This window comes from Anolis sagrei, chromosome 12 (genome assembly GCF_037176765.1).
Source record: "Anolis sagrei isolate rAnoSag1 chromosome 12, rAnoSag1.mat, whole genome shotgun sequence".
Taxonomy (NCBI): Eukaryota; Metazoa; Chordata; class Lepidosauria; order Squamata; family Dactyloidae; genus Anolis; species Anolis sagrei.
The window spans coordinates 18453221-18471883 of NC_090032.1; the positions used below are offsets into that span (position 1 = coordinate 18453221).

General features: G+C 45.4%; 1 protein-coding gene across 23 annotated transcripts in view; it reads right to left on the reverse strand.

Annotated features, from left to right (window-relative positions):
• Positions 1 to 2973: 2973 nt before the first annotated feature.
• Positions 2974 to 18663, reverse strand: part of NRXN2 (neurexin 2) — an 888378-nt gene continuing 872688 nt past the window's right edge. For 15 of the 23 annotated variants that reach the window (XM_067472511.1, XM_067472506.1, XM_067472510.1 and 12 more), the window contains one exon: positions 2974 to 6486. In XM_067472511.1, coding sequence (XP_067328612.1) covers positions 5564 to 6486 — 923 coding nt within the window. In that variant the 3' untranslated portion in view covers positions 2974 to 5563. The remainder of the gene's footprint in view (positions 6487 to 18663) is intronic. The other 8 variants (XM_067472519.1, XM_067472523.1, XM_067472518.1 and 5 more) reach the window with 1 other exon arrangement.

Below are 18663 nucleotides of genomic sequence, written 5' to 3' on the forward strand. Positions count from 1 at the left end.
TCTTTTAAGTTTGCGAATTCAATTCCCACTCTCCTCACATTATTAATGATAATAATATTATAATAATATAATTTTTTTTCAGTGGTTAGCTTGCACTTGAAAATTACCTAGGGTTAGCCCTGCTCGGGGCTGCCTTTTTTGGGAATGGAGAGAGAATTGGGGAGCGTTGCTTGAATTGAAGGAGAAATGGGGGGTGTCAGACAAGACGGAAGGGAAAAGGGGGGTGTCAGATAAGACAGAATGTTGGATAATAGGCTTGGGCAATCCATGGTTCTAAATGGTTCTAAAGTACTTGCAAAACTAAAGTTCTGGTGGTGAAAATTTCAGAACTCTAACAAAACTTTCAAAATTTAATTATTATTTCATTATTGGTGATTTTAATGACAGAACCAATTAGGAACGGCCATTTATTATGAAATTTTGAGAGTTTTGTTAGAGTTCTGAAATTTTCACCACCAGAACTTTAGTTTTGTATGTACTTTAGAACCATTTAGAACCATGGATTGCCCAAGCCTATTGGATAAGACTAAATGACAGATAAGCAAAGGTCGGATAAGCGAGACTCTACAGTACATATAATACTTGTAAGCCACTTGGAGTCCCCTATAAATAAATTGGGTGCAGCTACACTGCAGAACTGATGCAGTTTGACACCACTTTAGTTGCCATGGCTGAAGGTTATGGCATCTTGAGAGCTGCATTTCCAAGGAAGGCTAAACTATCATGGACTGCACTTTCGTAGTTCCTGAACAGGGGTGGCTCAACCCATACGCAAAGTAAGCATTTGCAGTATAGCTGATTTTTGCCCAGGGGCGCTCTTGAGGCACTCTTGGGAGAAAATAGACCTTGACATGTGTGAGTTGTAGTTACTGGGATGTATAGTTCACCTACAATCAAAGAGCATTCTGAACTCCACCAATGATGGAATTGAACCAAATATGGCACACAGAACTCCCACGACGAACAGAAAATAAATATCAATGATTGGTTGGGGGCGGGGGGCGCCAAAATACTGTTTGCTTACCGTTGAAAATTACCTCTGTTCCCGAAGCTGGTTAGTTTTGGTAAAAGACATTCAATTTGGGGGATTGCAGAGAGACGCAACCCTTGGCCATTTCCCAACCCAAGACCATCACCTCTGAACCTATTCCTGGGACTGAAAATTTCTGAAAATTTCCTCCAGCATTTCCCCTTTCATTGAAGGGGAAATGCTGGAGGAAAAGCGCGTCGGATAAGACGGAATGTCGGATAAGGCAGGATGTCGGATAAGGTGGAATGTCAGATAAGGCGGAATGTCGGATAAGCGAGACTCTACTGTACTTTGCAGTTTGAAGTCAGTTTGCATACCCTGTGTAGGAGCAGGAGGAAGAAGAGGAGGAAGGCTTAGCATTTGCTGCTGTCTCCCTCCAACAATCTGGTGCCGAGTCTGGTGCGAATTCAACTCAGCCTGATTCCTTGTCTCTGAAATTTCTCTACGAACACTCCCTTAAATGCCCAAACTTTCAGACTCCATCTACACCGAGCATTTACTTCGGTTTGGGACTAGCTTTGGCCAGGCAAACTCTCCCAAAACACCCTTCCTGTGCATCAGGGCTTTGTGGTTTGTGGGTTGTTGTAGGTTTTTCCGGGCTATATGGCCATGTTCTGGAGGCAATTTTTCTCCTGACATTTCGCCTACATCTATGGCAAGCATCCTCAGAGGTAGTGAGGTCTGTTGGAAATAGGAAAATGGGTTTATATATCTGTGGAATGACCAGGGTGGGACAAAGGACTTTTGTCTGCTGGGGCTAGGTGTGAATGTTTCAGCTGATCACCTTGATTAGCATTCAATGGCTTGGAAGTGCCCGGGGGGAATCTTTTATTACAACAGCAAAACAACAGAGGGGAAACAATCAGACACATCAAATCACTCTCAACAAAAGATTCCCCCCAGGCACTTCCAAGCCATTGAATGCTAATCAAGGTGATCAGCTGAAACATTCACACCTAGCCCCAGCAGACAAAAGTCCTTTTTCTCACCCTGGTCATTCCACAGATATATAAACCCATTTTTCCTACTTCCAACAGATCTAACTACCTCTGAGGATGCTTGCCATAGATGCAGGCAAAACGTCAGGAGAAAAATTGCCTCCAGAACATGGCCATATAGCCCGGAAAAACCTACCACAACCCAGTGATTCCGGCCATGAAAGCCTTCGACAATACTTTGTGGTTTGTGTCGTCAACATCCAGGCCTCAAACTGGACTTCCGATGCAATCCTCTGCACATTAAATAGTCAGTGTAGATGGGGCCCAAGACATGCTTGTTGGAAAGTCAATGAATCCAATACGATTGCACATTTCATCCATCCAGGACCTAAAGTGCCGAAAGACTCTCAGTCCCAGCTTTGCATTGCTATGTGCGAGAGACTCGCCGCACGAAAGGCGTTGATCTGCAGGCTCCACTTTAAGAACCAACGACAAATTGGGGGCTCAGAGCCAAAACAGTGGGTCTCTTGCACCTCCAACAGTGCAAAAACAAACACTTTGCTGGCTTTGAATGATAGCAATCTTAGTTGACGCACGACGCCAAGGGTTGTGGTATCTGCTCAGATTGCACATCAATGGCTGGACAAAATCTGCCATTTCCAAGCAGACTATTCCTTCCATACCTTTGTTCTTTAGCGCCCTTTTGTCTTTGCAACCCCTCAGTCCTTTTGGCACAACACAACAACCCCATTGTGGTGGTGTTGGTGCCCAAAGTTGGTGCACCAAAATGGTGTTGGTGCCCAAAGTCTTCCTCCCCAACTCTGCCTTCCTGCGCCTTATGCAAAACTCTCCATATATTATGTATACTTTTTATATTTGTAAATATCTTTATATATCTATATCTATATATACCTATATGCATTTATATAGATCAGAGGTTCCCAACATATTTTTTTTGACCCGGGACCACTCTCCAACATTAGTGCCGAAAAAGTTACGAATCGGTTTTTGGTCAACTTTAGATTCGAAAAAGTGACGAATCAGTTACGAATCAGTTTTGGTCAACTTTAGATTCGAAAAAGTGACGAATCTTTTACGAATCAGTTTTGGCCAACTTTAGATTCGAAAAAGTGACAAATCAGTTACGAATCAGTTTTGGTCAACTTTAGATTCAAAAAAGTGATGAATCAGTTACGAATCAGTTTTGGTCAACTTTAGATTCGAAAAAGTGACAAATCAGTTACGAATCAGTTTTGGTCAACTTTAGACTCGAAAAAGTGACAAATCAGTTACGAATCAGTTTTGGTCAACTTTAGACTCGAAAAAGTGACGAATCAGTTACGAATCAGTTTTGGTCAACTTTAGACTCGAAAAAGTGACGAATCAGTTACGAATCAGTTTTGGTCAACTTTAGATTCGAAAAAGTGACGAATCAGTTACAAATCAGTTTGGGCCAACTTTAGATTCGAAAAAGTGACGAATCAGTTACGAATCAGTTTTGGTCAACTTTAGATTCGAAAAAGTGACGAATCAGTTTTGGTCAACTTTAGATTCGAAAAAGTTACGAATCAGTTACGAATTAGTTTTGGCCAACTTTAGATTCGAAAAAGTGACGAATCAGTTACGAATCAGTTTTGGTCAACTTTAGATTCGAAAAAGTTACGAATCAGTTACGAATCAGTTTTGGTCAACTTTAGATTCGGTTTGGTTATTTGGGCTGCCGATTCGGAAAATTGCATTGGATAGACCACATCAGCTCTAGTTTCTGATACAGAACATATACCATCTAGTAGTCACCATCTCCTCGCCCACAGAAAACCATATTTAATCATCTAGAGCTGATGTGGTTGTAGTCATCTTTCGTGGGGAGTCGGCCTTTTCCTTCCTGACATCTCTGTTGACTTGGGTTTCGCAAGACTAGTCGCTCTTGTTGACATGTGGTTTCAAGGCAACGGTGTAATAATGGTGAGGCCGCGGACCATATTTTTGTTCTGGTGGTTCACGGACCACAAGTTGGGAACCACTGATATAGACAGATAGATCTCTGTATATATCTATTACTTCCTCTCGACTTTCAAGAAGGCAGCGGCAGAGGAGACATGGGGAGAGAGGTTGTAGCAAGGCCTTACTCACATGTAGACCCATCCTATCTACCGTTTGGAAATGGACTATTGGTCTTAGAACAGGCCACAGATTTCTTTAGGTCTCTCTTTGTGCATCCTTTCGTTTTCCTAATCCCAACCCCGCACGTCCAAAGCAAAAGGAAACGAAAACGCGACTCGAGTTGGACATGCTCGGAACACAGTTTAACGCAACCAAAAATCATAAAATCCATGTAGTAGCACCTTGATCCAGGGGAGAGAGAGGTGTAGGAGAGGACGGAAAGGGGAGGGGATTCTCATCCGGACCCTTGTGAAAAGAAAACCCACATTAATTCCACCCCGCGTCCCTTCCGCACGCAGCACCCTGAAACCGCTCTCAACTTCTCAGATTCCGTCGGGCATCCAACTCGCTTCCGTATCGAAAACAACCCGCCGGCTTTCCTCCCTCCCCTCCGTTTTTGTGAAAATTACAAGACAGGAAATTGTTTTGCCGTCGCAAACAGGAGCCAAAACCCACCTTACCTGCTTTGTTATAATTAGTAGTATTTTCTATAATTTTTTTTTTTTAAAAAAACTCGTTTTGCTTTATTCCACACATTTCCAAGACTCGGACACATTAACGAAGAAAGAGAGAAGAGAGAGAGAGAGAAAGGACGGAGAGACCCCTTTGCTTGTTTTGTGAGGATTCGGAGACGAGAGAAAGAGAAAGAGAGAGAGAGCGGGGTTTTTTGGGGGAAAGGGGCCGCCGTCCCGTTTTGCACCCGCTTCCCAGTCCGGGTAGGGTTCTGCGGAGAGCGATGGGTCCGGTTTGGCCACGACTCCGGAGAGGGTCCTCTGTGGCGTCACGAGGGGCCGGGGGCAAGATGTGCGGAGAGACCCCCTTTTTCGGATTCCTTTCCGCTCCTTTTGCAAAGAGGGGTCGTGCAACGTAACTCTCACATCATCTTCGTCGTCATCCGGGAAGCCTGAAAACCCAATCCCGCCCTCCCCGCTTCCATCCTCCTTTTCTGAGCATCCTTCCATCCATCCATCCCTCTCTTCAAGGGAACAAACAGTGACTCGAATGCCACTTTACGTGGACGTTATTTCGGGTTGGCTTACTTTCCCCTCTGGGACAACGGGACAAGGGGGAGGTAGGCCCTGCGAGCTCATTGCCTTGCTATATTTATATTTATATATATATATGTATCTATATATATAACTCATTTTTCTTTCTTTTTCTCTTTTTTTGCAAGGGGAGGGCGTAACGTAAAAAGACGGATGAGCAAACCGAGGAAGAAGACACCCGCTGGCCTGTTTCGGAGGAGGGAAGGGAAGCACACGGTCGTGTGGTTACGGGTAAAGAGGGGTACACCTCTCCAAAAAGTTTAGGGGTTCGGTGGGTCAGGTGCCAGCCGGGCATCAGTCTCTCTCCGGCACGCACAGGGGCATTTTCTGAGGGACGGGCAGGACGGGGGAAAAAGGAGGAGGAGGAGGAGGAAGATGGGGGATGCTCAGACATAATATTCCTTGTCTTTGTTTTTCTTGCTCTTGCTGGGCGTTTTGGTGGCGGCGGCCGGCTTCTCCTTGACCACCGTGCCGTTGCTTTGGGCCGAGTTACTGATGTAGTTCCGGCTCTGGTCCACCTGGTAGGAGCCTTCGTCCCGGTTGCGGTATTTGTACATGGCGTAGAGGAGGATGAGGATGCAGAGGGCGGCGGCTGCCACGATGCCCACCACCATGCCGGTGGTGCTGCTGGACTCCCGGATGACCTCCACCGCGCCGGGAGGACCTCTCTCCCCGGGTCCGGTCGGGTTGGCTGTGGGTAGATTGTGGAAATTGGGGGAAGAGGTTATACCAGGGTACTTAAGCCTGTTGTTGTGGTTGTTGCTGAGCTTGTCGGGCTCAAAGGAAGTGGCCAGAGGGGGGTACTGTTCGGGGTGGGGCTTGAGGGGCTCCCGGTTGTTCATTTTCCCGGCGGGGCGGACCAGGCCGGGAGAGGAGGTGGAGGTCAAGAGGTCGGGGACGGAGGGCGAGGAGGAGGAGGAGGCTGGCAGTCCTGTCCTAAGGTTGGGGCGGTATCCGTGGGCCTTTTTGGACACTCCGTCGGGCCGGCCAATGAGGGTCCTATCGGTGACCAAGGGGAAGGTGGTGTAAAAGTCTTCGTCGTCGGTGGGGGGCAAACTGGAGTCGAAGACCTCGCCCGAGGCGTAGCCGGAGGCCTCGATGCCCTCTTCGCAGTCGCTGTCCTCTTGGTCGGCCAGGCAAGGGGCCCGCGGGTGGTGGGGCGGCAGCGGGGCAAGGGTGTCTTTGGTGGCCTCGACTACGGTTAGGAAGGGGCCAAAAGTGGGAGGTGGGGGGATGAATGGAGACCGGGTGGCAATTGGAGGGGTGTCTAGAGAGTCCTCGGTTATTATGGGCAAGACTAGTTCACCTCCTAGAACAGAGAGAGAAGGGGAAAGAGACAGAGAAGAAGAGCTGAGGTTAGTCACCTTCCGCAGGGATAGGCGGCCTGCCACACAAAGACAACTTCAAGCCACAGTTTTACAGATAGCCAAAACCCCGCCGCCGCCAACGTCTCCATCCCTGACCACTAGCTTTCTCTCCTCGCCCTATCGCCAACAATCAGAAAACCATAAACCAAAAAGAAGTAGAAGAAAGAAGAAAAACAAATCATAACCATAATCATAAAAAAAAGTCATTTAATGCGCCAAAAAGAAAAACAGATAAAACAGCAGAATTAAGAGCAATATATATATATAAAAAGAAACCCTCGCTGGCTGATTTCCTTCTTTTTTTCTCTCCCCATCCTCTTCTCATCTAACTACCCTTTCCTCGATTATTCTTAATTCTTTTTTCTCCTCTTTCTCTCTCTCTTTCTCTCCTTTCCTCCTCTTTCCCTTTCTGCTCGTTTTGTATTTCTTTTATTATTTTGTTTTAAAAAAAAATAAGAGAGCAAACCACGGAATTCAGTCAACTTACATCAACAAATAGGCCGTGTGATATTAGCATGAAGAAAAAAAATTACAAAAAAGAAAACTAGGTAAGAAGGTTTTTTTGGGAGGAAAAAAACAACGTTTTGCTTTTTTTTTTTTTTGCTTTGCTTTTAAACATCTCTCTCTGCATCTGGCTTGGATTTGATTTTAACTTTTTTGTTTTTCTTGCTAGAATCATGGCTGTTCTTGGCTTCCCACAACTGCATCATTTGAACATCCCCATCCAGTCCACCCACCGCCCAAAAGAGTCCCATCACACCCCTTCTTTTGTGTGTCCCGTTCTTCCCCTTCTCCTTCCCACCCCATATTCTGACAACCAAGGAGAGCCCCAGGGTTCAACAGAAATACCTTTTTTTGGTGGGGTTTAAAGGGTTTGTGTGTGTGTGTCAGGAGGGACTTGAGAAACTGCAACTAACTTCTGGTGTGAGAGAATTGGCTGTCTGCAAGGATGTTGCCCAGGGGACGCCTAGATGTTTTACCATCTTACGAGAGGGCTTCTCCCATGTGAGAGAATTGGCTGTCTACAAGGACATTGCCCAGGGAACGCCTAGATGTGTTACCATCTTACGAGAGGGCTTCTCCCATGTGAGAGAATTGGCTGTCTGCAAGGATGCTGCCCAGAAGATGCCCGGATGTGTTACTATCCTGTGGGAGGTTTCTCTCATGTAAGAGAATTGGCTGTCTGCAAGGATGTTGCCCAGGGAATGCTCAGATGTGTTACCATTCTGTGGGAGGCTTCTCTCATGTGAAAGAATTGGCCGTCTGCAAGGATGTTGCCCAGGGGACACCCAGATATGTTACCATTCTGTGGGAGGCTTCTCTCATGTGAGATTATTGGCCGTCCGCAAGGACGTTGCCCAGGGGATGTGTTACTATCCTGTGGGAGGCTTCTCCCATGTGAGAGAATTGGCTGTCTGCAAGGATATTGCCCATGGGATACTTGGATGTGTTACCATTCTGTGGGAGGCTTCTCTCATGTGAGAGAATTAGCAGTCTACAAGGATGCTGCCCAGGAGATGCCCGGATGTGTTACTATCCTGTGGGAGGTTTCTCTCATGTGAGGAGAATTGACTGTCTGCAAGGATGTTGCCCAGGGAATGCTCAGATGTGTTATCATCCTGTGGGAGGCTTATCTTATGTGAGTGAATTGGCCATCTGCAAGGATGTTGCCCAAGGGACACCCAGATATGTTACCATTCTGTGGGAAGCTTCTCTCATGTGAGATTATTGGCTGTCTGCAAGGACGTTGCCCAGGGGATGCGTTACTATCCTGTGGGAGGCTTCTCTCATGTGAGAGAATTGACTGTCTGCAAGGATGTTGCCCAGGGAATGCTCAGATGTGTTACCATTCTGTGGGAGGCTTCTCTCATGTGAAAGAATTGGCTGTCTACAAGGATGTTGCCCAGGGCACACCCAGATGTGTCACCATACTGTGGGAGGCTTCTCTCATGTGAGATTATTGGCCGTCTGCAAGGACGTTGCCCAGGGGATGTGTTACTATCTTGTGGGAGGCTTCTCTCATGTGAGAGAATTGGCTGTCTGCAAGGACATTGCCCAGGGGATGCTTGGATGTGTTACCATCCTGTGGGAGGCTTCTCTCATGTGAGAGAATTAGCAGTCTACAATGATGCTGCCCAAGAGATGCCCGGATGTGTTACTATCCTGTGGGAGGTTTCATGTGAGATTATTGGCCGTCTGCAAGGACGTTGCCCATGGGATGCGTTACTATCCTGTGGGAGGCTTCTCTCATGTGAGATAATTGGCCGTCTGCAAAGATGTTGCCCAGGGGACACCCTAATGTGTCACCATACTGTGGGAGGCTTCTCTTGTGCGAGAGAATTGGCCGTCTGCAAGGATGTTGCCAGGGAATGCTCAGATGTGTTATCATCCTGTGGGAGGCTTCTCTCATGTGAAAGAATTGGCTGTCTGCAAGGATGTTGGCCAGGGGATGCTCAGATGTGTTACCATCCTGTGGGAGGCTTCTCTCATGTGAGAGAATTGGCCGTCTGCAAGGATGTTGGCCAGGGGATGCTCAGATGTGTTACCGTCCTGTGGGAGGCTTCTCTCATGTGAGATAATTGGCCGTCTGCAAGGATGTTGCCCAGGGGACACCCAAATGTGTCACCATACTGTGGGAGGCTTCTCTCGTGTGAGATTATTGGTCGTCTGCAAGGACGTTGCCCAGGGGATGCGTTACTATCCTGTGGGAGGCTTCTCTCGTGTGAGAGAATTGGCTGTCTGCAAGGATGTTGCCCAGGGGATGCCCAGATGTGTTATAATCCTGTGGGAGGCTTCTCTCATGTGAAAGAATTGGCTGTCTGCAAGGATGTTGCCCAAGGGACGCCCAGATATGTTACCATCCTGTGGGAGGCTTCTCTCATGTGAAAGAACTGGCTATCTGCAAGGACGTTGCCCAGGGGAGGCTTCTCTCATGTCTGGAGCTGACAGAGGGAACTCAGGGATACGCAAGGATAGGCTGTCTATCTAACGCAATGCATTGGAATATGGCTTTTATTTTCCGTCAGGATCTTTGTGGCCAATGGAAGAGGATCCCCAATCAAATCAATTTGGGAATGATCTCTCCGTGCCTCTTTCCGTTCACCACGTTCACATATGGAATATAGCTATGGAGGGAGGCTGTCAAATGAGAGTGAAAATCGGAAACATTTCCATCTTCCCAAATTGTCCTTTGGTCCCCAAATTTTCCGTAATTCCACGAGAACATGTAGAAATACAGCACAGCCATCCCTCTACGTTGGCGGTTTTGACTCATGCGGATGTGATCATTCCCAATTAGATTTACAAGGGTTGAATGAAAAGTAATGCCTCCACCTTCGTAACTCCTCAACAGATGGCAGTACTGGTATGCGGCAGATACTGGCTTGTTCAGTAGACTATCCTTTACAGTTCCATTTTGGCGGGAAGCCTTAGCATTGAATGGTTGTGTTGTAAAAGTGCGAAGTATGGAACCCTGCACAGATGGTTGGTGAATACGACTTAAGTAACTTATGCGGCAGGTACTGGCTTGTTCAGTAGACTCTCCTCTACAGTTCCATTTTGGCGGGAAGCCTTAGCATTGAACGGTTGAGTTGTTAAAGTGCGAAGTATGGAACCCTGAGCAGATGGTCGGTGAATACGACTTAAGCAACTTATGCTGCAGGTACTGGCTTGTTCAGTAGACTCTCCTCTACAGTTCCATTTTGGCAGGAAGCCTTAGCATTGAATGGTTGTGTTGTTAAAGTGTGAAGTATGGAACCCTGAGCAGATGGTCAGTCAAGGCGACTTAAGCAACATATGATGCGGCAGGTACTGGCTTGTTCAGTAGACTCTCCTCTACAGTTCCATTTTGGTGGGAAACCTTAGCATTGAACAGTTGTGTTGTTAAAGTGCGAAGTATGGAACCCTGCGCATGCGGTTGGTCAATGCGACTTAGGCAATGACAGTAGGTGTCACTTCAAGATCTTTAAACTTACTCACCCAACGATGCATAGTACTCACATCAACACAATCACCATAAACAGCTTGCATTCTCTGATGAATCTCCTTTGGAGTGATACCTTCTGCTGTCAAGAATTCAATGACTGCACATTGCTTAAGTCGCATTGACCGACCGTCTGCGCAGGGTCCCATACTTTGCACTTGAACAACACAACCATTCAATGCTAAGGCTTCCCGTCAAAATAGAACTGTAGAGGAGAGTCTACTGAACAAGTCAGTACCTGTAGCATACATTGCTTAAGTCGCATTGACCGACTATCTGCGCAGGATTCCATACTTTGCACTTTAAGAACACAACCGTTCAATGCTAAGGTTTCCCGCCAAAATGGAACTGTAGAGGAGAGTCTACTGAACAAGCCAGTACCTGCTGCATATGTTGCTTAAGTTGCATTGACTGACTATCTGCATTGTAGCATACGTTGCATTGACTGACCATCTGCACAGGGTTCCGTATGTCACACTTTAAAAACACAACCGGTCAATGCTAGGGCTTCCCACCAAAATGGAACTGTAGAGGAGTCTACTGAACTAACCAGTACCTGCTGCATATGTTGCTTAAGTCACATTGACCGACTGTCTGCGCAGGGTTCCATAATTCGCACTTTAACAACACAACCGTTCAATGCTAAGGCTTCCCACCAAAATGGAATTGTAGAGGAGAGTCTACTGAACAAGCCAGTACCTGCTGCATACCAGTACTGCCATCTGTTGAGGAGTTACGCAGGTGGAGGCATTACTTGTAGTAACGGTGAGGTTGTGGACCATATATTAGTCCACGGACCACAGGTTGGGAACCACTTTCCTAGACCCTGTCCCAGCCTGGATTTGGAGAAGGGATGAAGCCCCTTCCGTGGGCAAGAAGCCACCAAAGAGGGAGAAGGAGGTCTTTTGTGGGGTACGAGGGCAACGATCCTGTCTATCTGGATGCCCACGAGATAGGTGTGGAGGATATATAGGGGACAACCCTTGGTGGGAAACGGGATGGTACAGAGCATGGGACGAGGGACCTTCACCCCATAAATTATGGGGTGTCGTCCTGGATATGTTGTGCGAGGTGTGTATGTGTGCAGAAGAGATAGAGAAGAGAAAGAGAGAGAGAAAGAGACAAAAGGACGGAGGAAAGGAGGGAGAGGAGGCACAAAAGGAAGAAGGAAGGAGCGCAGGTAGACTCGAGCACAGGGACGACAACATGTTATCTTTCCCCATCCCCTCCTTTTGTTTTTAACGCAACGACAACCTTTTTTTTCATTGTCTAGCAAAGACGGGGAGACAACAAACAAAGGGACGCTGTAGATAACGAAGTCTTATCAGCTAATTAGAAAGCATATGGTTAGTAGCATTGGGATGAAGTCCTACACAGGTGAGAGCGTATGGAGGAAGGATGGAGACATGTTCTCTCGTTGCTGAATATTAGAATCCTAGACTTGAAAGACGCCTTGTGTGCCATCCAGTCCAACCCCATTCTGCCAAGAAGCAGGAGAATCGTATTCAAAGCACCCTGACAGATGGCCATCTAGCTCTGTCTAGAATAATTGAGTTGGAAGAGACCTCGTGGGCCATCCAGTCCAACCCCATTCTACCAAGAAGCAGGAGAATCGTATTCAAAGCACCCCGACAGATGACCATCCAGCCTAGTTGGAAGAGACCTCGTGGGCCATCCAGTCCAACCCCATTCTGCCAAGAAGCAGGAGATTCGCATTCAAACCACTCCCGACAGATAGCCATCCAGCTCTGTCTAGAATCATTGAGTTGGACGACACCTCATGGGCCATCCAGTCCAACCCCATTCTGCCAAAAAGCAGGAGAATCGTATTCAAAGCACCCTGACAGATGGCCATCCAGCCTCTGTTTAGAGTCCTAGAGTTGGAAGAGACCTCATAAGCCATCCAGTCCAACCTCACTCTACCAAGAAGCAGGAGAATCGTTTTCAAAGAACCCCCGACAGATGGCTATTCAGCCTCTGTTTAGATTCCTAGAGTTGGAAGAGACCTCATGGGCCATCCAGTCCAACCCCATTCTGCCAAGAAGCAGGAGAATCGTATTCAAAGCACCCCGACAGATGACCATCCAGCCTAGTTGGAAGAGACCTTATGGGCCATCCAGTCCAACCCCATTCCGCCAAAAAGCAGGAGAATCGTATTCAAAGCATCCCGACAGATGGCCATCCAGCTCTGTTTAGAATAATTGAGTTGGAAGAGACCTCGTTGGCCATCCAGTCCAACCCCATTCCGCCAAAAAGCAGGAGAATCGTATTCAAAGCATCCCGACAGATGGCCATCCAGCTCTGTTTAGAATAATTGAGTTGGAAGAGACCTCGTTGGCCATCCAGTCCAACCCTATTCCGCCAAAAAGCAGGAGAATCGTATTCAAAGCATCCTGGCAGATGGCCATCCAGCTCTGCCTAGAATAATTGAGTTGGAAGAGACCTCGTGGGCCACCCAGTCCAACCCCATTCCGCCAAAAAGCAGGAGAATCGTATTCAAAGCACCCCGACAGATGGCCATCCAGCTCTGTTTAGAATAATTGAGTTGGAAGAGACCTCGTTGGCCATCCAGTCCAACCCCATTCCGCCAAAAAGCAGGAGAATCGTATTCAAAGCATCCAGACAGATGACCATCCAGCTCTGTCTAGAATCATTGACACCTCGTGGGCCATCCAGGCCAATCCCATTCTGCTAAGAAGCAGGAGAATTACATTCAAAGTACCAAGGATTCGAATCCTGGTTTGTCAAAGTCCTAGATCATTATGGAAGTGGTCTGCAAATAATTAGAATGATAGAATCCTAGAGTTGGAAGAGACCTCATGGGCCATCCAGTCCAACCCCATTCTGCCAAGAAGCATTCAAAGCACCCCCGACAGATGGCCATCCAGCCTCTGTTTAGAATCATAGAGTCTTCTTTGTGAAGAGAAAAAGTGGGGTATGAATAAACAAATAATAATAATAATAATAATAATAATAATAATAATAATAATAATGTTTATTCAAAGCCAGTAAAGGTGGTCCCAGTGGGTGATCAGCACACTGGGTACAGTGCCTAAAGACCTTGGCCTGCACTTAAACACAATCGGCGCTGGCAAAATTACCATTTGCCAGCTGCAGAAGGCCACCTTACTGGGATCTGCACGCATTATTCACCGATACATCCCACAGTCTTAGACACTTGGGAAGTGTCCGACGTGTGATCCAATACAACAGCCAGCGGTGTGTCTGCTGTGGACTCATCTTGTTGTGTTTCAAATAATAATAATAATAATAATAATAATAATGCTGACACAGTACGAGGATTTGAAGATTGAACTGCAAAGACTCTGGACCAAGCCAGTCAAAGTGGTCCCAGTCGTGATCGGCACACTGGGTGCAGTGCCTAAAGACCTTGGCCTGCACTTAAACACATTTGGAAAGTGTCCGGTGTGTGATCCAATACAACATCCAGCAATGTGTCTGCTGTGGACTCATCTTGTTGTGTTTCAAATAATAATAATAATAATAATAATAATAATAATAATAATAATAATAGGATGGCTTCAAACTACAGGAAAGGAGATTCCACCTGAACATGAGGAAGAACTTCCTGATTGTGAGAGCTGTTCAGCAGTGGAACTCTCTGCCCTGGAGTGTGGTGGAGGCTCCTTCTTTGGAGGCTTTGAAGCAGAGGCTGGATGGCCATCTGTCAGGGGTGCTTTGAATGCAATTTTCCTGGTTCTTGGCAGAATGGGGTTGGACTGGACGGCCCATGAGGTCTCTTCCAACTCAATGATTCTATGTTTCTAATTGTTTGCAGACGATTTCAATAATGATCTAGGACAGGGGTCCTCAAACTACGGCCCGCGGGCCGGGTACAGCCCTCCAAGGTCATTTATGCGGCCTTTGCTCAGGGTCAACTTAAGTCTGAAATTACTTGGAAGAACACAACAACAACAACAACAATCCTTTCCCATCAGCCAAAAGCAGGCCCACACTTCCCATTGAAATACTAACAAGTTTATTGTATTGTTGAAGGCTTTCATGGCCGGAATCACTGGGTTGTTGTAGGTTTTTTCGGGCTGTATGGCCATGGTCTAGAGGCATTCTCTCCTGACGTTTCGCCTGCATCTATGGCAAGCATCCTCAGAGGTAGTGAGGTCTGTTGGAACTAGGAAAAAGGGTTTATATATCTGTGGAATGACCAGGGTGAGACAAAGGACTCTTGTCTGCTGGAGCTAGGTGTGAATGTTTCAACTGACCACCTTGATTAGCATACAATGGGCTGATTGTGCCTGGAGCAAACTTTTGTTGAGAGGTGATTAGATGTCCCTGCCTGCTTCCTCTCTGAAATGCTGGACCACTCTCAGAACCACCATTTCAGACTACACAGAAAAGCCATTGAAATCCACAAGCATGTGGACAATTTCAACAGAAAAGAGGAAAGCATGAAAAAAAAACTCTAAAATTGCAACAGCACAACAACAGAGAGGAAGCAGGCAGGGACATCTAATCACCTCTCAACAAAAGTTTGCTCTAGGCCAGTGATGGGCAACCTTTTGAGCGTGGTGTGGCAAAATTCGCCAAAAAACTGAGCATAATTCAGGTGATGTGTCACTTCAAGAAAAAAACACCATAATTTCGCAATATTTAGTTTAAATAACAAAAAATATATAATTGTAATTCCCACTTTCTCTCTTATCATGTTATTCTACCTCTCTTTATGTAAATAATATCCATTTTGGAGTATTTAAAAAAATATAATTTTAAAAACTCAACAAAATATTTATTTTTAATTTAATTTAAATGTATTTCTAGCATTTAATATGCTATTTAATGTATTTCTAATAATAATAATAATAATAATAATAATAATAATTCAATAACAATAAAGTAACATTGCAAAATAATATTTTGATATTTAATTTACAATTTCATTTAAAGCATACATATATATAGGCATATATTAAAAATATTTAAAATGCACTAAATTAAAATGCATTAAATTAAATGTCAAATTAAAATTCAATTTACCATTTCATTTAAGGCATTCTGAAATATTTGAGTAATATAGCAAAGTATTATTTATCATTTAATTTAATTTAAATATGTAACTCCTTAATATTTAGGAAACAATGCAAAATAATATTCGTTTACTTAATAATTAAATAAACCAATATTATTTTGCAATGTTACCTAAATATTAATAATAATTAAATATTTTTAAATTTGACATTCAATTTAATGCATTTTAATATTTGAATAATATAGCAAAGTAATAGTATTTATCATTCAGTTTAAATATGAAACTCCTTAATATTTAGGTAACATTGCAAAATAATGATTTCTTTCCTATATATTTTTTAAAATGGCATAAAATAAATAAACAAATAATATCCGGTGGGCGCGTGTCAGTAGAAATGTGTCAGTACTGACACGCGTGTCATAGGTTTGCCATCACGGCTCTAGGCACTGTAAGGTCATTGCATGCTAATCAAGATGGTCAGTTGAAACATTCACACCTAGCTCCAGCAAACAAGAGTCCTTTGTCCCACCCTGGTCATCATTCCACAGATATATAAACCCCTTTTCCTATTTCCAACAGACCTCACTACCTCTGAGGATGCTTGCCATAGATGCAGGCGAAACGTCAGGACAGAATGCCTCTAGACCAGTGTTTCTCAACCTGGGGGTCGGGACCCCTGCAGGGGTCGTGAGGAGGTGTCAGGGGGGTCGCCAAAGACCATCAGAAAACACAGTATTTTCTGTTGGTCATGGGGGTTCTGTGTGGGCAGTTTGGCCCAATTTTATTGTTGGTTGGGTTCAGAATGCTCTTTGATTGTAGGTGAACTATAAATCCCAGTAACTACAACTCCCAAATTTCAAGGTCTATTTTCCCCAAACTCCACGCAGTGTTCACATTTGGGCATATTGAGTGCTTGTGCCAAGTTTGGTCCAGATCCATCATTGTTTGAGTCCACAGTGCTCTCTGGATGTAGGTGAACTACAACTCCAAAACTCAAGGTCCACCAAACCCTTCCAGTATTTTCTGTTGGTCATGTGAGTTCTGTGTGCCAGGTTTGGTTCAATTCCATCATTGGTGGGGTTCAGAATGCTCTTTGATGGTATAGTTACTGCCAACTATAAATCCCAGCAACTATAACTCATCAATCCCCACCCCAACCCCACCAGTTTTCAAACTTGGGCGTATTGGATATTTGTGCCAAATGTGGTCCTGTGAATGAAAATACATCCTTCCTGCATATCAGATATTTACATTACAATTCATAAGAGGAGCAAAATGACAGTTTTGAAGTAGCAACGAAAATAATTTTATGGTTGGGGGGGGGGGTCACCATAACATGAGGAACTGTATTAAAGGGTCACGGCATCAGGAAGGTTGAGGAACCCTGCTCTAGACCATGGCCATGTCCTTGAAAACAGCTCGGAAATTCCAACTTGTCCAACCTACAACAACCCAGTAATAAGTTTATATTTGTTAAATTTGTTCTTCATTTTAATTATTGCATTTTTTTGCACTACAAATAAGATATGTGCAGTGTGCATAGGAATTCGTTCATGCTTTTTCCAAATTATAATCCGGCCCTACAACAGTTTGAGGGATTGTGACCTGGCCCTTAGGTTTGGGCGGTTTCGTTCGTTAATTTTGTAATTCGTTATTCATTCGTATTTAAATTAGCTTACGATCCAATATTGAGCCATGCAGGAATAGTGTGAGGAGTAATAAAGATTCGAAACAATTTTTTCAATTTATTTCGTAATTATTTCGTAATTATTTCGTAATTATTTTCGCCTGTCTGTTGCAAGTTTTATAGTTGTTGTTAGTTTTATCACACCAACAGTCAACAACAGAGGGAGAGGGAAGCTTCAGAAGTCCCTCCTGTCCCATTTGGAGGTTTTTTTTTAGCATATTGCGCAATCTTGTCCGCCATTAAGGAATCGATTTGTACTTTTACGAAATTTCGTAAATTTCGAAATTTTTTAAAGGAAAATTTCGGAATTATTAAAAAAAAACGAAACGCAAGGGCCCCCTAAAAACAAAACGAGTTTGGAACCAAATTTTTCAGTGGTTACCCAGGCCTACTGGCCCTCTGTTTAAAAGGTTTGAGTGCCCCTGATCTAGGACTTTGACAAACCAGGGTTCAAATCCTTGCTCAGGGACATCAAGCACCTCTCTCTCTGCCTCTGAGGAAGGCCATGGAGGTGGCTTCCTCGTCACTTCTGTGGAAAGCCTGGCTAGAAGAAGGGATGCACCGTCTGAACGTTGCACATCCTTGCCTTTTGTACGGTGGAACAAAGGGTTAAGGTCTAACAAAGGAAACGGAGGAAAATGAGCAACCGTGGCAGTGTGCTTTCCTTCTGAAATGCTCAAATCCCTGGCAGGGGATCACAGCAAGGAGGAGGCTCCGGCAACCTTGGAAGGTTAGGCACAGGTCTGTTGTTTTCATGTCTTCAGGACCGCAAGCTTTGGGAAGGAACCCGGAGAGATGCCAACAGAGACTAGCCAATTAAGGCAGGCAGGCTTATCCGGGAGTCCATTAGGAGCCAGCGGCTGCGGCGGAGGAGCATGTAGACACGGCGCGGATGTGCTCCTGGTAGATAAACCGGGTTGTCTAAATGCTAATTCTACCTGTTGGCGGTCGGTTTGGATGCTGGGTCGTCTCTTTAGGATGGGTCTTGGGGGCATGGTTCTGTCGTGGCTCCGATCCTTCCTGGAGGGTCGATCCCAGTTGGTGAAGCTGGGAGACGCCTGCTCGGACCCCTGGCCCTTGACCTGTGGGGTCCCGCAAGGCTCTGTTCTTTCTCCCATGCTTTTTAACATCTACATGAAACCGCTGGGAGAGGTCATCCGGAGTTTTGGAGTTGGGTGCCACCTCTATGCAGATGACACACAACTCTACTACTCTTTTCCACCTAATTCCAAGGAAGCCCCTCGAGTGCTGGACGAGTGCCTGGCCGCTGTGTCTATCTGGATGAGAAAGAACAAGCTGAAGATCAATCCCGACAAGACAGAGGCCCTCCTGGTCGATCGTAAACCTGACCGGGGTATAGGGTGGCAACCTGTGTTGGATGGGGTTACACTCCCCCTGAAGCCACAGGTCCGCAGTTTGGGTGTCCTCTTGGACTCATCGCTCAC